This window comes from Melanotaenia boesemani, chromosome 4, assembly GCF_017639745.1.
Source record: "Melanotaenia boesemani isolate fMelBoe1 chromosome 4, fMelBoe1.pri, whole genome shotgun sequence".
NCBI lineage: Eukaryota > Metazoa > Chordata > Actinopteri > Atheriniformes > Melanotaeniidae > Melanotaenia > Melanotaenia boesemani.
Genome location: NC_055685.1, coordinates 23,811,199 through 23,833,929, shown reverse-complemented (window position 1 = coordinate 23,833,929; position 22,731 = coordinate 23,811,199). Strand labels below are relative to the sequence as shown.

At 38.5% G+C, this 22,731-nt stretch overlaps 2 protein-coding genes across 2 annotated transcripts; both read right to left on the bottom strand.

Annotated features, from left to right (window-relative positions):
- Positions 1–3,865: 3,865 nt before the first annotated feature.
- LOC121639048 (dynein light chain 4, axonemal) lies at positions 3,866–7,615 on the bottom strand. The gene is made up of 4 exons (XM_041984215.1): positions 7,521–7,615; positions 6,944–7,023; positions 4,780–4,863; positions 3,866–4,639 (listed from the first exon to the last, which is right to left on the bottom strand). Exons 2-4 carry the CDS (start codon positions 7,013–7,015, stop codon positions 4,475–4,477), a joined length of 321 nt encoding a protein of 106 aa, XP_041840149.1. The 5' UTR covers positions 7,016–7,023; positions 7,521–7,615; the 3' UTR covers positions 3,866–4,474.
- A 5,861-nt stretch (positions 7,616–13,476) lies between these two features.
- On the bottom strand, positions 13,477–22,589 carry nptxrb (neuronal pentraxin receptor b). Its single transcript, XM_041984358.1, has 6 exons — positions 22,374–22,589; positions 21,461–22,194; positions 18,441–18,831; positions 17,286–17,527; positions 16,622–16,801; positions 13,477–15,135 (listed from the first exon to the last, which is right to left on the bottom strand). The coding sequence occupies exons 2-6, from the start codon at positions 22,181–22,183 to the stop codon at positions 14,890–14,892; spliced, it is 1,782 nt and encodes a 593-aa protein (XP_041840292.1). The 5' UTR covers positions 22,184–22,194; positions 22,374–22,589; the 3' UTR covers positions 13,477–14,889.
- Between the last annotated feature and the right edge of the window lie 142 nt (positions 22,590–22,731).

Below are 22,731 nucleotides of genomic sequence, written 5' to 3'. Positions count from 1 at the left end.
TTCTTCTAGTTGTAATTAGTTTTTGTCTGATTTGCGCTCAGTCTCTGTCCCCTACTGATGAATTATAAATGGGCTATTTTACTCTTAATCCACACATCCACAGACACATCTTATCAATTATCCCCTCTCTCTTTTTATGCTCATTTAATTTCACCAACCTCTTTCATTCGCTACAGTCTCCCACTGTTTGTGGCTGGAGCTGAGCTGATGAAATGCATGGATAAGGCTACTGATGGCCAAAATAGGACACACATGCACATTAATATTGGATGGTTTTTCTCAATTTACCATTTTAAAAAATGCTCACTAGTGATGTTCAGATGAAAGAATTATCCTCCCCTCTCATTTCTGTGTCCTCTGATGCCCCGTCTCCATCTTTCAGCTGCCTGACACAATCCTCTGTTTGTCATTTCTCCGACTCTCTGTGTCTTTGAACAACTGCTGAAATCTGTTAAAAATTCTGTGTGCATCGGAAATTTTCAGTCTCTGAACTTCAGGTGAAATTCTCTCCATCGTGTCTAATTTTTCTCCAGCAGCTACCGAACTCTGAATTGTTGGTCACTTTATATTCAGCCACCAACTGATGTCTTCTCTTTTTTACCTCCTGTGTGTCAATACACTCTCACACACACACTTGATTGCTTCAAAGCTCCACTCAACAACACAGGTGGTAAGGAGGTTGCTAAGATACAGTACTGAGCTTTTCGAACATGGATGAGGACACAGTGTGATAGCCCGGAACTATTTGAAGTCAAATATCAACAGTCAGAGGACTCGTCTTTAATAGCTTCATGTAAACGAAGCCACATTTTAATTACCTGACAATATCTGTGACGCTGTGATAGATAGAAAAATTTCATTCAAGTAGCCTGAAACTACGAGTGTTTTAGAGAATGAAATCCTCTGTTTCTGCAGTGAGTCATGGAGGAGTGGGGCTGATTGTCCATGATGGAAACTAGTCATTGACCTCTTCTCCATGTTCAGTTCAATACTGATTTTTTTTTTGTTGTTGTTTGTTTGTTTGTTTGGTTTTTGTTTCAGTAGCCTTGATTTCTGGCTCAGATAAAATGGCACCCACCATCATGGGCTGGTAAAAAGATCTCGAGAACACAATGCACATACCGAAAGAGCTGAAAGAGTCTGTTCACAGAATGAACTCTTACAGTCCACTCTGCTATTCAGGTGTATGCTGCACCTACATACATGTAATTCTCAAAAAACATTATTTTCCTCACTCTCAATGTGATTGGAAATATTTCCTTTCTTAATGTGATCAATTCCATGTTCACATCAAACATGAATTACAGTTTACGTACAGACACTACATGCACTTAGAAAATTCTGATTAAATCAAACTTGGAAATGTGTTAAAATGGCTACTGTAATAGAGGGCTGTGAACAAGCATAAAAAGAGCACCATGCAGTTCGTTTGTATGGTAATACAAGTGCAAGTGCTTGTTACAGTTTCCCCGGGTGGAAACATGTCTGTAACTTCAGAGAAAAGCTCCAAAAAGCCTCTTCCAGGATAATTAGCTTTTCTCCCAAGCACTGCATGGGGAAAGCTTTTTAGTGTCTAGGCCAAACAAACTTGAACAGTCTTGAGAGTTGACTTTGTGCCTCTTTGTATTAATATTTAACAATGTGGAGGAGACATAAACAGAGGGAGGAGTTATATAAAGATTGTTTGAGGTGAATAATGGATGAGGCGGTTCTCTTGACAGAACCATGTTCACTGACACAATCTACTGGATTAGTCACAGTGCTGTAACAGTAATTGCTGAACATACAGGTTCCTTCACATGAAATAGGTCAGCCAGGTAAATCTGGGTGAAAGCTATCAGTATATTACGCTGCCATAAATCCCACCACATCCAGATGTAACCCTGTCAAAACCATGTCGATCATTGTGCTTGGATGTTTTCAGGCAAAATTAGGTCAGATATCTTCAAACTGGGGCAGTTTCTCAACATCAAAACTCCAAACTACATTTTTTTCTACAGAGACTTTCCTGCAAAAACTTCTCTATGCTTCCACACACAGTCACAATACATGTTTTATCTGGCTTTTCTGCACTTCTAAAATCTATTTTTTCTGTTTATCTGTTTATGCTCACATGCTAATTCAAATAATTTTAGGTGTGGCATACACCTGTCAATACGTCTTGTAATTCTTAATCAACAGCTCCAAGAGAAATCAGGATGCTGTAGCATGTAAATGGTGTTGCCAGGTTTGTTAAAGGCCTGTGCTGGTAAATACCAAAATGGCTGAAATGATCAAATATCCGACATAATAGCATACACTATGATCAGAAACCGAGATCTACAAAAAGGTCAATCATTTCTAAAATCTCAAAATATGAGTACTGTAGTGTGTAACACATTCTGTGACTAATAAAAAAGTATTGCACATAACTGTCAATAAAAGACAAGTGCTAAAAGTGTTGTGTTTTTGTGAGCACAAAGTGCACATTGACCTGATGTTGGGGTTATGGTGTTTTGGGTAAACAAAAATGCTGAGGCAGAATTTGCCCGATTCTGCTTTTCTGTCAATAATTGTGACCTCTGTTCTCCACTTCTGGGTCACAGTGGTCTTAGGAGGATATTTCAAAATGTCATATTATACTGAATTTCCTTTTCTCGGAAATATGTTGCATACTTCTTTCAGTTCCAAATAAAGCTGCAAAAGTACCCTTTTCCCTTAATAACACAGTCTGAATGTATACAGTCTAAACCTAAAACTGATTGTTGTAGTCTGATGATTTTCAGTTATGTTAGAAATCAAATATTGAAGCTACCGTGTTTCACTTGATTTGTTAAAGCTTTGATAGAACATTAGTTTATTTACAGATCTAGTTAAACATTAATATGGCCTTGGGTGGAGGACCAGACTTACATTTAAAATCAGTACTAAAGGATGCAAACACAAACATAGTGGAATCAAGACACAATGATGGGGACTATTTTTGCGGAAACATTGGCCAAGTCCACTTCTTTCTTTTAATAGTTTTGCAAGGACATTCGAGCACAACTGAACATTTCAGGAGCTTTTTATCAAAAATTGTTTGTGGAAGCATCAAATTCAAACTATAAAGCAGCAGCCTTTCAACACAACAACTCTCTCCGGCGGAGCTTGTCTTATTCATCATCCACTCCGATTCTTCACTTTTTTTTGTCTTTTCTTATAAACTCTTGTCAGATATTTTTGAAAGGATGTTCTTTCAGTCCGTTCTTCTATGTATTTAAGATCTTTAAAAGGCTGTTGCAGAGCAGCTGCTGGTATATTATTCCTCTTTGTCTATGCATATTTAAATACAAGATATTCAAATTTAATTTTATTGACATAAAACAAACATATCTCATTATTAAGCACCAGATGCAGTCACCACTGTCTAACAAGCCTTCTTTTAACCACATAGTTCAAACCTTTCCAATTTCTCCACTTTAGAATTAAGTATCATGACCTCCCACTGAGATTACAAAAATTATTTTGGTTGATCATAGATTTGCCCTAAAATGCCTTACTTTAACTCTTTAGGGAATAATAAACACTAGGTAGAACAAAAGCGGGAAAAAAGACATTAGGTTTCTAGTTCACCACATTTCAGTTTAATGTACAATCAGGTCAGTTCACACGTAGTGGTCCATTGCACTGGATTATTCACATTGCCATAGTTACCCAGCGATGTGATATTATTAGCAATAATTACAAACACCTTTACAAGGAAAAATGGTGGATCGTTTTCATTTTTGGCTCAGGAGACTGGGCCTTCATTTGTAAGAAGATGACTCTGTTCTTCAAAAAAAGAAAAAAAAATTCTTCAAGTTTTCAAAATATGTACGCATACAAAATATTACAAAGTTTATTGAAAGACTAGTGCTGTTAACAGAGAAAGATATGTTGAAAGTTCCAGATAACTTGGAGAGAGAAAAAAAAGAGTTGCACAAATCTGCTCAGACTAGTGTGGAAAGTAACGATATGAGGTTATTAAAAACAAACTAAGCAAAACAACAAAACACAGTGTGTGTCCAGCACACACAAACATGTAAACTCACCCACTCACATGCACACTCCCTGAAGAGGAAGGAGGATAAAGGACTTTGGAGACCCTGGCTGGCTGTAGTTCTTGTAAAAAGTTGAACTTGCTTGCACATTCACACTCACAAACATTCTGAACACTTGATGACAGGACACGAGTTGAATGAAGGGTAAGAAAACAAAGAGGAAAAAAAACAGTGACAGACAACACAGCAAGTTGGTTTTTCTTTATGCTTACCAGACAAAGTGACTTTTCATATTATTTTCTTTGCTAATATGTGCTTCTGGACAACAAATTTATTGTCTGCCACAGTAGCTGGTAGCATAGACAAAACAACCTGCCACAACAGCAATGGTGGAACCAGCATCTGGCTGGTAGCTGGTGTTTATTCCCAGTCCAGTGACCACGTTGGTGGGCAGGATGCACAGTGAGGAGGTGCTACGAGCACTTCCACACACACACGGCCAAACTTCCTCCAAAGAACATGTAGAGCAGGTTTTTCACTTCATGTGTGACCTCAAAACCGAAGCCTTCACCGATCACCACGTGCCATGAGCTGCCAAACTTCTTGTCCATTGACTCTTTAATCATCTTAGCCGCACTCTAGGAGATAAAACATGGACAAAGAAACCAACAAGGTGACTAATTTAAGTATATTCTAGCAATGACAGTACTATTTAGAGTGATTTACTTACAGGAGCAACATCAAAATGTGAGAATCTGACTGATTAACACACACACACCTCATTGTTGGTGGCAAATTTTTCGCAGGCTGTTACACACAACTCCATGGTTTCAACCCTCATTTCCTCTGGCATGTCTGTGTGCTGAGAAAAAAGCATTATTAATGGTTTTCATTTTCTTCTGTCTACTGAATTAAATCAAAGGTATGCGAGCTAGCGATAAATAAAAAATTAATCTTCTTAAAGGATTTAAGTTAATTTCAAAAACAGATATAAAGTGATGCCATGTTTGCACATGTGTCAAATGCATTTTGCACACTATGAAGACATCATATGGACAATGGTGGCATTTTTTTTTTTTTTTTTTTTGCATGTTGTGTTACTCCCTCTCTGCACAGTATAAAAGCAAAGCATACAAACAAAGAAAGGCCGCTAAGGCTGGGGACCCCTAAATGTTTCATGCACAATGATATCATCAATGCACAGAATTATGGGAGAAATGGCCATTTTTAGTGTACCCATGGTGTGTTTCCATGGGTTGAACAGTGACTATCATCTTTTTAATCTCTGGCTTGTTCAGACGAGTAAGACCAAGTATTCCGTCTTGAGGTTCTGACGAGTAGTTCCTCCTATCATCTGCCACCAGATCCAGTGAAAAATGTTACATTATGTTAAAAATGATTATATTGTTTTGTAATAAATTAATATACTTCATCCTGTTTTTTTTTTTACTGTTTTCATATTTTACTGCTTTTGCAAGATGTAATAACAAATAACAGTTTGTATACCAGCAGGTTTTAATCCATCCATTTGTAAAATGACCGCATCAACATTAATTGATCGGTAGTTTTTAAATTCATGGCAGATGTGGGAACTTACACCAAACACAAGGTAAACAGTGATCTGGGATTGAAGCAGGTGGAAACACAACTAAACCTGAACTTCTTTCATTGTTCAGCAGCTTGTAACGATCTAATGTTTCTGCAATATAACAACTTCTCTTGTGAGCTTATCACGGTACGGACGTTTCATCTCAGCATGATTTAGATGCATTTTTAACACAGTCTACTAGTGAGAAACCTGAAAGGGTCGGTGCAAAGAATAGTCAGACGCCCCCAAAATGGTGCAGAAATCCGCAGTGACGTCACATGTGCATTCTTTATAGGATATATTGAAAGACCTATTTACTTGTCTATGATCAGTAAATAAAATACTGTAAAGTGGGGCTTAATCAATGATTTAAGACTTAACACATTGTTAAGGTCAGTTGATCACTGAAAATAATGGACTGAAAGATGAAGATTAAAAAGAGAAAAACTAACATTTCTCATTTCCACCACAACCAAACTCATTGCAAAGAAATATTTGCAAGTAAGAAGCCAATAAGTCACTGGCACCACCTCTTCACCCGGCTTTAACATGTTGAAAAGCTATATTTTCTACTACTCCCTGTGTTTTACAATACTACAATATCCCTCATTCCATTCATTTCATTTTCTGTCCAAACTCGAGCCAAATACAAATACTCTGTGCACATCATGGCTATCCAACACTGATTTGGTCATGTTTGAAAGAAGCTTCAAGAAACATTAAGGTAAAAGGGAGATTGAGTGTTTGATCTCCTGAATGCCACCACTTTTTCATATGAAAGAAGGCAGCAACCTTGTTTTCAGTGTTTAAAAGTGGCTTCCAAGCGCAAACATGCTTTATATTTTTAGTTTCAAGATATATTTGTGCTTGAAATGTATGCAGTAAAAATGCCAATTTTTCTGCAAAGACAAATAATTAGTTTACATTAAAGAGTCATGTCCTTGCTTTTATTAATCAAAATTGAAAACATTTTAGGGCAAACTGAAATCCTAGAGTAAAGTTGACATTTCTATGGACTAAACCTTTGGTTAAGTAATATTGGTGCTTTTGTATTGATTAATTCAGCTATACAATACAATAATAATACCTAGGGGACGTTTGTATATTAAGAACTGTCAAACACTTATATTAAGCACATGAATAAAGTGATGGCTTATTTTCTTTTTAATCTATTTACTGATTGTTACTAACCCTAAGTCTACATTACAATACACATGCAGCGAATTTGCAGCTTAGTATTAAATGCGATTTTTACACAGTAACCCCAGTAAACTTGAATTTGCGAATCTTTTTTAACGGTATTATATCAATATGGGTTCAAGATCTTGTCCTGCATCCTGGTGTGCTGTCGTACCCTGATGAGAGGAAAGCTGTGCAGTCTCTTGTAATCGGCCTCTTCTTTCTTCCCCTCACCAGTCCCTGCCATTCCGACTCCTGCAATGAAAGATCTTGTGTATGTAAGCTTGTCGAAACTAGCTGGTTAAAAACTCTACCAACCACCTGAGAAGCACATCATGAGCGCGGAGGAAGCATACCGGTCCGGTATCTCTAGCTAACAATGCACTACTGGACTGGATACAAGGTTAGCTGACATCACTGAACCGCTACTTGCTAGCATAAAATATTATTCCAACATAGTTGACACCAAAAAAGACAGTTTCTCGTTTGGATAGCGTTGACACATCTTAGACACTGTGGTCGCTTTGTAACAACTACTTTATCGGGTTGTTAACAGCGAGCAAATCAGGTTTTACTAGCTTGCTAATTAGCTTAGCTTGTTTTGTATATATATTTTAAGCAAACAGCTGATGCTACTGAATCATGTTTTCTCTGCCGCAAAGCCATCATATTTATATCCATGATCGTGCTATAAAGAGCTACAGTATGTTGTGAGTAGTCACTAAATACAGAGTGAAACAAAGATGCTTTACCTACGAAGCGTTTGAGCAGCGAAAACTTCTGTCTGTTAGACTCTCAGATCGGTTGTTAAGGAGACATTTTAAACAAGGTTTATGGGTCCATTAAAACCCCGCCTTCTACAGCCCAGCTTCTTTTCTATTAGTTAAGAATCTGTCAATCAAATCAAATAATGACGTCACGTTTCGAGTGCATTTCTTTGTTGAAAAATTAAGATAGAAGTATTTAAAATGCTCTTACGTGGTATAACAAAATAAATAAACAAAAGAGCATACACGTGAGAACTCTTAAAGACTATAATTAGATATTTATTTGTATAAAGCTGTTTTATTTATTTGTGACATGAAGTCACGTTGCTGGACGTTCAGCATCCTAGTCAGTGTCAACAAGCTATTTGAAACTTTGATATTAGTATGCAAATCCATTTACACAATTTTAGAAGAAGTACTTACCACTCTTTAGCTCATCTGTTATGCAGTTATAACTCTTTTCTGTGTTGGTCACCAGGACTTCTGCTGTCTTTTGTCGATGGATAGATGCTTTTCACACATTTGGTCAAGGTCCAAATATACGCTTTGTTTCTCTAGCTGCACTTTGACCAAAATTACAACCTGCATGCCCATGATTTTGTAACGTAATTTTCTGACTCATGATAGAAGCATCTCATTCAATACATCTCTCTTTAAAAATAAAAACTCAAATTTAGAGCATCTAAGCTACAGTAGATAAATCAAGCATCCACAGAAAATCTGGTAATAGACCACCTTCCTGCAGGATTATGCAGGTGTTGACATTTTTACTTTCGCTTTTGAGTATGGCAGTCTATTTCTTAACTATTTGTCATAATCTGCCTCTCTGAAAATTGTTGATCTTGGTGGCTGTGTTTGAATATTATATGGAGAAAGCAATTCATGTGATACATTTTTAATTAAAAAAAAAATCAATGAGCTTTTATGTAAACTGGACTTCAGACGTTTCGGATGAAACTGGTAGTCATAATGTTCAGCACCACAAGCCAAACTCCTTAAGTACCAGCATTTTCATATGGTACTATCAGGAAATTTCTGTCTCACCCAGCCCCACTCCAGAAACACCACAAGCAGACAATGCCAATGTCAAATAAGCTCTTGGTTGTGAGCCCTGTGGTGACTCAGAGTTAGATAAAAATTGCCACTGACCCAACCAGGCCTTATTCTGAAGCAGGGGGAAACCGTTGGACGCTGAAAATGGGGGTTACATAGTATATTCCAGTAACAGTAATAAAAACACAGCTTTGGAAAATAGAAACAGCAGATACATTCTCTTAATTTACTTTTATTAAAAAATCCATTTTCCCCCTCACTTCAGTCAGATTAAATCTTTAGAAAGTATCTGTAGAACTTACTTGCAACATAATATTATTTATATTTTTTAATCAGACTCGGGCTCACTGCCTGTTGATTTATATTGAGCTGACTCCTGTGACTAGAGAAATTCATGTAGGCAATTTTATCCCCTCTGAAAATAGTGCTGCAGCAACTTTGTAATAATCCACTTCATACACTCAAATTAGCATAGAGTTTCTCAGTAGGTAACAACATTAAGTGTTAATGGAAATAATATGGACAGCTCTGAAGGTTGTGGATTCATAATAAACTTTATTCTCTATGATTTCATGACAGACGCTAAAAAATAAGTCCAGTGGCATGGTGAAGTTACTTTGGTAAGTCAAGCTATTTAGATATTAAATTAGATTAGGTCACTGCAGTAACCTAAGATCAGTATTGATCTTCCTGCTGCTGCATGATTTTACACATGATTACTCACGTAAAAGTAAAGAAAGTAAAGTAAAGCATACTAAACACAGTCATCTTGGATCAAGTATTAACCACTATTTTAGACTGACAGAGAGAGAGCTTCGAATGCAAGTGAAAATACACTACCGGTCAAAAGTTTGTACATGTTTTCCCATTAGTTTCAATAGGAAAGTGTTTCCAAATTTTTTAACTGGTACTGTATGGCAAAGAAAAGTGCTATATGGCTGGTTAAGCTGAAATAAAGATGTCAAAGCACAATGATAGAATAGAAAAAACAACTTTTTGACAAAAGGCATTGTAAAAGTACTCCAGACGACAGGATGCACATAAAAGAGATAGCAAGGTGATGGTGAACAAAAGACCTTGAGGAAATTATTCATGAAAGGAAAAAATATTCTGTAAATATTTAATGGTAAATATATTATGCAGCACGATTCAACAGAAAAAAAACCTGAAAACTGGAAGCTGAACAACAGGTAAAGGTTAAAGACTGGTTAGCAATGTAAAAATAAAAGAAAAAAAAATATGGTTTGACTACAGAGCTTTCAGCAGCGAGGCAAGGTGCTGCAGCAACAATAAAATCCATCTGTTACCTATGTCTGTATGAGAACGGTTCACAGTTGTCCTCATCAAAGAACTGCAGGATATTACAAAAGGATAAAGAAAAAGGTATGAGTGGGATGAATATTTGCACTAAAAAAATGAATATTTGATTTGGTATATTGGTATAAGGGTCACTTGAGAATTCATAATAAAGTGCCTCCCTCAGAGAGCAGTAATGAAGGTAAGGCATATCTATAATTCAGTAGCAGTGGAAGCAGATTGTTGGGAGGGGTGAGGAAGACCCCATGCTACTCCTCTAATAAAGTGTGACCAAGGCGATAAAAACAAACAGACAGAGCCTAGAATATCAAAATAACAGCAAAGAAAAAATATTCACTGACTGGATGACTCACCGGCTGGCTGGTTACATGACTGGCTGACGACTAGCTGACTGACTCACTTTGCCTGATAACTTCTGAATCAGATTGCTGTGCTTCATAATTACATCTGGCTTGAAATGCTGATGTTTCAGAGATAATAAGGATGAATAAGGAGAACAAATAGTCATTATAAAGAAAAGATTTATCTTTTGTACTGATCTTGGAGCAGACCTGAAGAAGCCTCTGACTGAAGATACTTTATTATAGGATCATTACTCTGATTCACAGACTTATTGAAGACATGCAACATCTTGCTCCAGACACCCAGGACCAAAGTTTTAGATGGGATACATTTTCCCATTAGAGTCATTCAGAAAGTGTGTCCAAACGTTTCACTGGTATTGTACGTAATTTTAAAACTTATTGTTCAAAGTTTATTTTTCTCTGCTCTTTCTAATATTTAGACTGAAAGAAAATTATTATTTTGAGCATGGCATCTAAAGCTAATTCATAACAAATATTTGAGAAGTTGAAGAAGAATTAAAAATTAAATGTGAGCAGGGCATGTCTTTTTGTAGTTTTGTAGTGTTATCAGAAATTACTGGTATAAACTATACTGTATTATGCTCTGCTGTTATAGAAAAAGAAGAGAACATGGAGGCACCTAATTGTACGAAAACTTCTCCAAATGAAAGAATAAGCGAACAAAGTCCCCTTAGTTATTAAAAGAAATTAAACAGAGACAAGTTTTTATTGTTGGTTTGGTTGGTCTGTTTAGGCTTATCATGATTACTGATGGTTATGGATACATTGGCAGAATTTCACCAGGTGTGCCATGGGCCAACTCTCGGCCTTGATTTGGATCCAAGTTGTTCTTTTGTTTTAAGTTTTTTGTTTGTTTTTTAGCTTTGGCAGAGATGTGCAGTCTCAAACTGCTTTTGTAAGCAGTTCGTCACAAACCTTCAGAACTGGACAGGTTTTATTGTAATCGATGGAGGCACTTTGTTACTGTCACAATAACAATAACTGCAAGGCTACCTTCCCCAAGGCTTGATTAAAAAAAAAAAAAAAAAAAAAAAAAACAAGCTAGATCCAAGTCTAACTTCCTTATAAATTGGACGATGTCCTTCCTAATGTTCATGCAAATCCCTCAATTACATTTTAAGCAATCCTGTTAACAAATGGATAAATATTCTGATCCAACACAACCTCTTTCTCTAAGGTACCCTTGGGATACTAAATGTAGGCAGCAGAATGGTGCAGTTACTTCTGGCTTTTTCCATCTAAATACAGAGATTTGAATTGATCATTTTAGACAGCCATATGTGTGAGAGTTGGTGTGAATGGTTGTGTTAGTCTTATGAAAGCTGTTATGAAGGCTGTTGAAGATCTTTTCCTACTCTCAACTGATGCCATCTGGACAGGCCTTGGCCACCTGTGACCCCTGAGAGGATAAAGTAAGCATTGCAAATGGTTGGGTGGATGCATCACCAAAACCATTTGGTTTCATTGAATGAGTAATAGAATGAGTGTACAATTTTGAGCCACTATTTTATTCATATTTTTAAGGCTTTATTTCTTGCATATCATGCATTTAATGTTTTTGAAAACAGGTCATACTTACCACATCACATCTGGCAACCAAAACAATAATGAATTGTTTTTGATAAGCTAAAACAAAATATTATCTTTGAATAATAAAAAAATGAACCAATGAAAAATGGTATGACACATGAAATACGATTTGATGCACATATAAGAAGTTATCTGTGGGAGGTTACACATCAGCTCCCAGTTCAGCTAAGACAAGAGCCAAGAAATGTGTGTGTGTGTGTGGGCAGATCAGCAGTCACGAATCAACATGGTCTCAGTTAAATTTATGAGTAATACATTATGTCTACAAGATCAGACTTTTTGTGGTGTTGCCTTAGAAAACTGTAAATTTGCAGCTAAAATGGTGTGAGCATTACCAAATGAAATCAGGCTGAAATGCCTGTGTGTGTTTTATATTCTGGGTGTGAGGCATACCTAAAAAGACTGCAAGCTCTTATGACCTCCATACACATCACACTAACAAATTTGACACATTTGTTAATGGCATTTTTACACCATAAAGGTTGTCATAACTATTTTATTGATTTTAATCCATTTATTTCACAATATCATACAAGATCTATGATGCAAATAAGGACAAATGCAGCACAGTCACGGCATTCAACAACCAAAAACAAGAGAGACAGAGAGAGCTAAATAAGGAAGAGAGGATGAAGAAGAAGAAAAAGAGGTGATTATGAATAAGAAAACAAACGCATTTGAGTATTTTTAGGGCACGAGAGCCCAGGCAGGCACTTCACAACAGGGTGTCAAATCATAACTTGGTGTCTTGAGGTAAAAAGTGAACAGATGACTGAGTTGTAATCACAGTTCATTTTGCAGCACAGTGTTGAATGGAAAGTGTTTGGGACCATAGTGAGATTCAAACCCTCACCCTACACAGTGTATCTGTCTTGGCTCTAACTTTGATTCCTGTGATGTCCATTCCACACAAGACATGAATCACATCCAATCCTTCTTGTTGTCCCTAGTGAAGATGTTTTTTTTAAAAGGTGAGGAACTTTACTTCACAGAAAGCACAGAAAACAAAAACAACCATCTTGATCTCAAAAATGTGACATTTAAAGCATCACAGTGGTGACTGATTTTGCAGACAAAAGCCACTAATTTCCACAAATAATCCACAGAACTCAATTCTGTTGTGGTAGTGTGACAGGATCTGTATGTAATGTCATATAATTAAAGATAAATGTATATAAGCCTGATTAAGAATTTGTTTTTAATTTAACCATTTTTCGATTAAATGTGAAAAGTCGGTCTGTGTTACACAAAATAATTCTTGATGTACTGTATACTTGGTAATAGATCATTTTTAAACAAATCTATAATAAATAAATAAATATTTAAGGCTAGAACAGCATGCTTCTACTTTTACACTTGCTATTTTTTGCGCATAATTGTGTTCACCCTGCCAAGTTCAACGACATGTACAGGTACCTAGTGGGTGTATTGGTCAAATAATTAGGTATGAAATGCTTTACATTTATCACACATAAATGTTACCAGATTTGTGGCATCCTTGAAAGGTATAGAAACCCATTTTCAACCAATCCAACTTAGTGTTGTTAGTGATGCTAATGATAGCTGACTATCAGCAGCAGTGATGTGGGGTGTTTTTGTGCTAATTTATCATTCTTTTTTCCAAATAATTTATTTAAATGTGTGTTCAGAGGTTCAATAGATTGTACATTTAGCAAAATATGAAAAATTTACTTTGTCAAATATCAAATTCACTCATTATGCAGCTACATACTGTACATAACTTAAACCCCAACAGTGTAAAAGCAGAGGAATCCAGAATCAGACAGTGAAACAAGTTGTTTCTGCCATTTAAAATAATTCAAATTCTATTTATTTAGTTTTACTGTGCTTTTGATAGATAAAAACATGACAGCAGCTTGAATTTGTTCTCACCTAATGATACCAGGTGCAGGTGCATCTGAGTTTGCTAGCAGGTGTCAGAATCAAACCACCTCCATACATGCCCCTCTCTTTCTTTGAGGAAATGCATTCCCAAAGTGTGATTACCATTTTTCCCCCAGTAGCAGAAAATGTGGCTTTGCATAATACACACATGCAAATGTACTTACATTCCATCTGGTTTATATTCACAAGAAATTGCTGTTTTAATCAAACATTTCATAAAACCAGTGTATGATTGGCGCTTAGTGAGGCATGAAGTGTTTATTTCAGTGGTTGGAAGAAAGGGCTGCATTGTCTAGGTGCAAACCAAAAATGCAGTAACACTGCAGGATTCTGAGATGTAACAGGCTTTACAGCAAGGGGAGCAGACCAACACAAAGCAACATTATCAGAAGTACAGCACACTTCATACATTTATAAATAAACTATCAAATCATAGTATGCAATATAGAAAACTTAAAAGCACACAGACATTACTCAACAGGGCAATATACAGTTAAAAATGAACAAAAGTCATTTTGTTTTCCATTGATTGATAAAGTCAATACTACTAGAGTAGCATGTCAAAAATCAGTTGTAGCATAAAACACAACCAATCTGACACAAGATGAGATAAGACAGAACTTTGTGTCACTATGTTGTAAAATGATGAAACCCTTAGATATGCCATCATTACAGGTTCATTCCAAAACTGTATACAAACCCATCAAATCCCTCTGCCTACATAAGCCTTTAAGGTTGAATAGCCCAACATATTAAGACAGAAGATGGTACATTGAACCAGATTCAATCATTCTACTACCATATGAAGCATCTTCATTAAAACTGTTCATGCCAGGAGTTCATCCACCATGCAGCCTTTGCTAAAGCGATTCTGAGACTAAAATCCCTTTATCTCACTGCAGAAGTAAACACATGAGCGTGGACACCAACACAAAGAACAAAACAGATACACCACTCTTTACGACTTAATTGTGCTGTCTCTCAGTCCACAGCAAGCTCCTCACCTCCCAACAAGCAAATATACTCTTAACGCCAATTTCACACCCCTTTAAACATCTCAGTCGACACCTTTTTTTGATCTAATAAACAGGACCACAAACTGGCCGACTTTCTCTGGTCATCCTTCACTGTTTAGGGCTGGAGGGGTTGGATCGCTGCGCAGCGTGGCATGGGTCCAAGGACTCCTTGGTGGCACCACCATAGACATCTACATCGTGGTCAGTCCAGGGAGCGATGTTGCCCAGTGCGGAGGAGCTGCAGTCAGCAAGGGCGGCCACCTCTGCTGGCTTCAGTACGCGGTCCCACAGGTTGAACTGGGATAGCTCCCCGACCAGGGCCTGGGAGGCATCAAAACGCCCACCCAGTGTATCCTTGAATAGAAAAATTAGTACAGACAAATGATTGGATGTCAGAATGCTATCATAATGACCAAAAGACTCAACTAAAACAACACTAGAGAATAGTATTGGAAAGCAGAATACTTTGTTTTGTTTGCACTATTTCTGCCATATAATAAACAGTAACGTGCAAAAGCCCTGAGCCAACCCTACTTCTACATTTTGCTTCCATGAAGCCAGAATTTTTTGTAATCTTTTAAAGAGATCTTGAACAATAGCTGTCCAGGCTTTCAGGGACCTTTAAAGGATTTTATTTGAACATTAACTGCCCTGTCATATGGATGCATCATTTGTTTCCATTTATTTGGCTGCATTTATGAAAATGCCAAAGTTAACAGTTTAACAAAGAGAAAAACAGTTTTGTTGCACCAACAAAGTGACTCGCAAAGTACTATTAGCCAAGGGTTTGGCATATATCAGCATGGTGTGCAGTGTGTAGGAATGTAGGAAACTAGACAAGTGGAGGATATAAGAAGTGGCAAGCCTCAAAAGCTGGCTACAGCAGGTATATGTGATCTGAAAATAATGTATTTAAGAAATATGAATAATCCAGCTATGACTTGAGGCAAGACATTTTAACTTCAGTTCGTCCATCAAATCTTTGTGAAAACCTCATCAGAAATAGTCCCATAAAAGGGTGGCTGTCAAGAAGCTTTTCTTAAGGAAGGAAAACATGCTGAAAAGGCTGAAAATGAGGAGTGGCTCAATCCTTCAATACCATACTTATTTCAGCACCAGTTTACATGAATATACTGTATATCTTTGATCCACTGCACTGGCATTAGTAAATCAGTTTACTACTGTGTCCTCTTTCTGGGTTTAAATTGTCTTAAAAATGAAGCTAGAGCTTAAACCACACACACACAGAAATATTGAGTTCTGATTATTTTACATAAAAAGATTAAATATGTTCATTCCCCTTCAGAGCACCCTTATGAGGGGGATGTCAAGGGATTTCCCCCATACAATATAGTCAACACATCTAGCAATTCATCAGTCATCCACAACAGAGATTAATAAGGCGCTCGCTTCTTCCCAAATCTATCCATTAAATCAAGTCTTGTTGCATCAGCTTGCCAAATTGGAGTTACACCATTCTGTTTTTTATCCTTCATGCAAGGACAATGAGATGAAGAGTGAATTTTAGCTTGTTCCTTTAACATCCAGCAGAAGATATAACATCAGATTTCATAATGGCTATGTAATATAGATGAGTCACTAATGAAGGAGAGTAGCAGCCCAATGTGAGAAACACAATTAGACCTATGTCTTTGAAGAGCAAATGATTGTCCCTTAAAATAGTTTTCCTGATCTCTCTATATTTACCTTTGAATTATCAGTCCATTCATCCATCTATTTTCTTTGTGATTCACATCAATCTATCCACTAGTTTTTTTTCAGTTTATATATCCCCAAGTTCAATTTTCCAACTTTTCATTGATCCATCCATCCATCTTACCTGTTCCTGCCCCAGTATAAGGACTCCCCCAGGTTTGATGGGATGCCAAGCAGCCAGTCCCTCTCCTCTTCCCTTCATTTTTCCTCCCTGGTAGGCCTTCCATACCCCATCTCTCAAGGTCCAACTAACACAGATGTGCTGCCACTCGTCCTGTGGTAAGGACAGAGGCAGCTGTGCCACCTAAATGTCAGAGGACACAATGGCTGTGCTCAGACTTGCCTTTGCAGATAGATTTAAGTCAGTGTGTAAAATTCAGTGTGTTTTAAGGCTACCATTTGTATTTATACCTTTTCTGTTGCATATGAATGCTTACAAATTCCTTAGATTCCAGAACACCTATAATAGACTACGTTTCAGGTCATACTAAGTGAAACAGTGAAGGTAACCTGGCATTTTCAGTTTTAACAGCTGGTTCTTTTCAGTGCTAACAGTTAAAGGGCAGATAAAGCTGATCTGCTGGAAGAGTTTTCATCTTTTAATTTGGTCAGAGGATCAGAATAAGCCAAGAAATAGTAGAAAAACAAAAGTTTCCATTTGAAAAGTAAGCTTCAAACACCATGTTTTAAAACTCCCCTAAATGTACCCCAAAACAAGTCATTTCTAGTCCCAACCCTCTTTTGCAAAAAAACTGCTAAAGCTTTTAAGTGAAAAAAAAACCTTATACCTTGTCGTTGATGAGCAGCTCTACAGGATTGTGGACTCCCTGCAGCAGCACCAGCTCATTAGGCTGCCCTGGCACAGAGTAAGAGAAAGGGGTCCCGATGCCACCTTCTTTGGCCTTTAGCCATACACAGGCAGTGAAGGCATACATCTCAGTTATCTCTTTCCTCACAAGCCCGTACATGTAGTTGGTTCGCATGGGGAAGGAGAGGACGAAGCCATCAGGGAACGGTGGCTCTGTTAGCGCTGTGGAAACAGAGATCAAGGAAACACAGAAGCAGTCAGACAGGGAGATATAGTGTAACATGATGGAAAGATAAAAATGTAGAGGACATTCATGTGAATGGACAATTTATTCAAGGCCTAGTGTTTCTCTTCTTATTTGTACCTGCCAGTCTGTGCACATGCACACATAGAGCTAAAGTTAATGATCAGCCATCTTAATTCGAGGCCAGAGTCATTCTCAAAGCTGAGAAAACACTTGAGAATGTGGGGAGAATGACAAATTGTCTTGGTGCGGCAGATGTGAGGACCCAATAGAAGAAGAGGCAGAAGAAAGAACTACAAAATAAAACTGGAAAGGGAACTCAAAATGACAAGACAAAAAACCCAACAAAAACCACAGACCATGACACAAGTTGTCAAACAAAAACAGGTTTTCCTTCTAAATTAACGTCCCTTTTGGCACCAGTCCAGCCCTCAATATGTCTCCTCCAACATGCTTCAGTTTCCATTAATTTTCATCAACAGTTACTTTGACACTCCTTGGAAAAATCATTAAAAACAGCTGCCAGTTCTAACCCTTCAAAAGCAAACACTCTTGTGCAAACAGTATATTCAGTTAATTTCATAGTGTGATGATGAATTTAAGCCTAGAAGCAGAAGTAGCAGATGATTCCAGAAAATTTCATTTTTAATGGATCTGTTTTTAGCTGTATCAGTTTTTTCACCCTCATCCGTCCCTGTTTGGCATTTCATGACTTCCGACACTCATTTTATTCTACTGTCTAATGCTGCAATGGCCAAGTTCACCCTCAGTGCTTGTGTAACTTTGATTTTAGCCTTTTCTTGCAAGGCTCTCGTGTTAGTTTGGTGATGTAATCATAAACCACCCCTTATGTCTTAGTTTAGTCTCCCCTGCTTTTTCTTCCAGACTTACTTTGTTCCAGCTCAGAGATACGGTGGGTAACGGTGTCAATGCCCTGGTTGATTTTCTCATGCTGGCCCTGCGTCTCCTTCCTCATGGCTTGCCGCTCCTTTTCCAACATCTTTATTTTCCTTTCTAGCTCCCCCTCCAGGTCCTCCACCCTCCAGGTGCTTTTTCCTCGCCCTGGGGTACCTTTAATGGAAGGTTTGGGACCAGGGGATGCCGGAGATGTAGGACGACGGCCCCCTGTGGCAGTGCCCACTGGTGAAGAGGAAGCACTGCCAGTGGGAGGAGCTGGAGCCTTGCCAGAGTTACCAGTCGGGCTGCTGCTGCCACTGTTGCTGCTGCTGCCGGCACCCACAGATGTGTCAGTTAGGTTCAAGGCAGCTGGCCCTATCTCCGCCTGAAGAGCAGAAGCAAGAAAAAAAAAGTTTTGACACAAAAGTGGTTGGATAAAGAAAGAAAACATGTCAGAGGAAAAAAAACGAAAGCTTATGTAACAACGAAGACAGAGCTTCTGGTTTACTTTGAACAGTTTTTTCTTTTTTCTTTTCTTTTATTTTTAAAGAGTTTCATGAGCAGTGACATTCTTTTCCACTTTGATCCTGAATGAAAGGTTTCAACAGTTTTTACTATTAAATTTTTAATTGATATTTTTCGAATAATTAGAACAGAAACAGAAGTTGGTATGAGATGAGATTCTTCTTATTTTAGAGTTTACTGAAAATACACAAGAGTCGAGCTGCGGCACACAACTGAACTGAAGTTATACTGTTATATCACATCCACATGTCATCATCAGCCATGGCAATTTTTTTACTACTAGATGGTAAAGGGGGATGTAAAAGCTCTGCAGGTCACTGGTCATTTAGAGGAAACCGTAACTGACTCAGGTACCAACATGAATCAACTGCAGCAGAGCTGAACTCCTGCACAGAACACTCTGCACAACACTGGGCATGGATTACAAATTCTAGAGTAGAGTTTATAAAACTGATAGTACAAATTTCCACAGATGTTTTTTTTTTCTCTCTCTCTCTTTTTCTTCAGTCTACCTTGATAAGAGCTTTAGCACCCAATTATCTCAAGCACATTATTTTTATTACCATAAACTCATGCTGAAAATAAAATTATCTGTTCTAAAGGTACAATACAAAGGACTTAACCCTCTTAAGTAAATTTAGAGGGTTTATTATGTCTCTGTAGCCATTTTAAGCACCATTATTAGCCCACTTGTAAAACATATTTCCTGATGGGACCATGGGAAGAGAATAGCAACATCATTCTGTTTATTAAATGCAAGAATAGCTATTATACTGACTCATTATTACTATATGGTGCTTTTGTAAGAAGTGTGCATTAGTAATAACATGCAAAAGTTGAAGAAGTACTAATAATGTAGGAGTTTCAGGAGATAATTGTACTCACAAGAACATTAAGAGGTGCAACATATAACATTAAACAAACTCCTTTTTGGGGGGGGGGGGTCAAAATACTGTACATTTCTGTTATAAGGGTGTTATGTGTGTTTTCTACATTGATTTGTCTGGAGTTCTTGCAGGATGGTGCCTCAGCTGGAGCTCCTTGTGAAGTGGGATTTTGGGACTGTGAATTTTTTCATGGTTACTTTATGTGGCATCTTTACACTTTTCATTGCTTGTAGCTCTTGTTTTCTATAAATCATATCTGTAGATCAACTTTGTAATGAAATTATTGGGTTAAACTTCAATGTCCAGAGCCTTTTTATTATTATTATGATTATTATTATGATTACTATTATTATTATTATTATTATTATTATCAAGATTCAGTTATTAGCAACAGCCTTCACACAACATCCTGTCTACTTCAGAATGCATTGCTCAAGTATTTGAGATTAATAACTATGTTTGACTTTTTTTAAAGAGTTTCTTTTGCCATTTATGGGTGGAGCTGGGGTCACTAGCTTGGAATTAAAAATCTAGCCCATTCATGTTTGAGAAGACAAAGCCATGAACATGAGAAAATGTGATACATAAAGCAATGGGCAGTGTTGAATTGAATAAAGTAGCCAAACGGAGGAGGTATTAGTATGTGGACCATAAAGTGAAAAAATAAGGTGTTGGTGAAGCAGCAGCAAACAGAGGTAGAGCTGTTAGTATGGATGAGACAGCTGCGAGGGCGATATATAATATCAAGAGAGCTGCTGAGACAGGATTGGATCTGGACACCCAGGATATAAATTCACTCTGATGGAGACAACCTTGTAACGGACTGTGCATGAAGGGGGCTGGCAGTGATGCAGCAGCATTGTGTGTGTGTGTGTGTGTGTGTGTGTGTGTGTGTGTGTGTGTGTGTGTGTGTGTGTGTGTGTGTGTGTGTGTGTGTCTGTGTTTATAACCCTGCATGTATCTCAATTTCAGCAAACACAAATTCACACACAACTGTCTGCACATTCTCTCTCCATCCACTATCCCTTTTTCCTGTCCAGCCAGCTTCATGTTTTATGCATGTCTTTATCCTGCTGCTGGGTGCTGAGGTAGAGGCAGCTGACATAATGAGGGGTGGGGTGTGGTGGGGTGTGAGGGCCAGGAGGTGGAAAGATTTCCCCTGAGTCCATGGGTATGTGCGTAAGACATAAAAGGCAAATGTGTCATGAGTGACTTTTCAGAGAGGTGAGGTGAAGATAAAAGGAGTAAGAATTATAGATGGGGAGGGAGGGAGTGTGCACAAGAGAATATGACAAATACAGCAAAGGCCTTTAAACTGTCTCACTGTCATTGTATCTGCAAGCAGCAGAACCCTAGCACATCTGATCTGAATCTTTTAATTTAGCTAAATAGGACATTCTGAGAGGATTACTTGTTCACTTTTACCAGGGGCTTTATATAGGCTGCAATCCACAACCTAATATTGGGACATCTGTCTGACATGGGGCATGGGTCTTATCTAGATTGTACATGAGTTGGGTTTCTCACCGGATAATACAAATTTTTATTTGACTGTTTCCAAAATATTGCCATAAAACAAAACCCATAATAAATAAGGCCTACCTCAAGTTTTTCAATGCGGTCCTTCAGGTCCATAATAGCCCTGGCCAGCTCCTCTACAGCCCGCGCCGTCTGCAGCTGCGCCGCGGTGGAGGAGCTCACCTCATCTCCGGCCATGACGCGGCGGTTGCCGCTCCACACCCCGATGCTCCTCGCCGGGGGGCCCCTTTCGTCTTCCAAGCCACTTTCACACTCACTTAGCTTTCCCGTCAGCTCCCGAATGGTCCTCTGGTCCATAAGTATCTGGTCGTTCTGTTGCAACACCATCTGCCGGAGTTCCTCCGCGGTTGTCCGGAGATCTTCATCTCCGGTTCCATACATCGGCTCATCCGCCTGCTGCTGGTCCCGCTGCTGTCTCAGATCTTTGGTCTTACATTCTCCGACGGGTACAGGAGTGCAGATCAGTCGGCTGAAGCTGAACTGTTTCGCTGAACCTCCACCTGTCTCCTCCCCAAGATTGAGCTCGTTGAGTGTGGGAACCTCCAAGCCGAGGCCGCCAAGTCCGTTCCCTACATCATATGAGCCCGCGCCGTGGAGAGCACCCAGCGGTCCCGCGTGGGCCACCGATCCGGGTTCTAAGGGCTGGAGCAGCGCCTCCGATGTCAGGGTGCTATTGTCGCTGGGAGGTTCGCCGCGTTTTCGTGGATAAACACTCGCGATGATGCAGATGACCGCGCCAAGGAAGGCCAGAGTGCCTGCTCCAACTAGCACCACCACGAACTTCATAACGACTGAGACTGAATGAAAGTCGATACAATACAATTAGAGTGAGAAAACAGCGGATGTTAACTAGTAAACCTTCAGCATCACTCCCGCCCGCAGACTAAGCTACGTCCGATCACCCTAAAATTACGATATGGTTAACTTAAGTTTAAGAGCTGTAGTTTAAGATAAAATAAACATGGCATTTACGTACAGCTGGTTCACAACTGTTTGCCAATGGCGCTGCTGACGTCTTCTTGCCACCCTTTGAGTGTAATGTTGATGGCACCGCGCTGTCTGGACAAGAGATGCTCCCTCTCTGTCTCCTTGTTGCTAAGCTGCTCTCTCCTCCGTACGTTACCATGGGGACCTGCTAGAGGAGGAGCGAGGCTGTGGGCATGCGCTCATCAGAGCGGAGTTGATCATCTAGCAAACACGAACGTGGCGGATTGATGTGCATTCTGTGTAAGTGTACAAGTGTGTGTATGAGACAAGCTAAAGAAAACAAGAAAAACAATGAAAAATTTAATGTGGTGTTAATGTATGGCTGCATTCACTGAATATTTGCATAT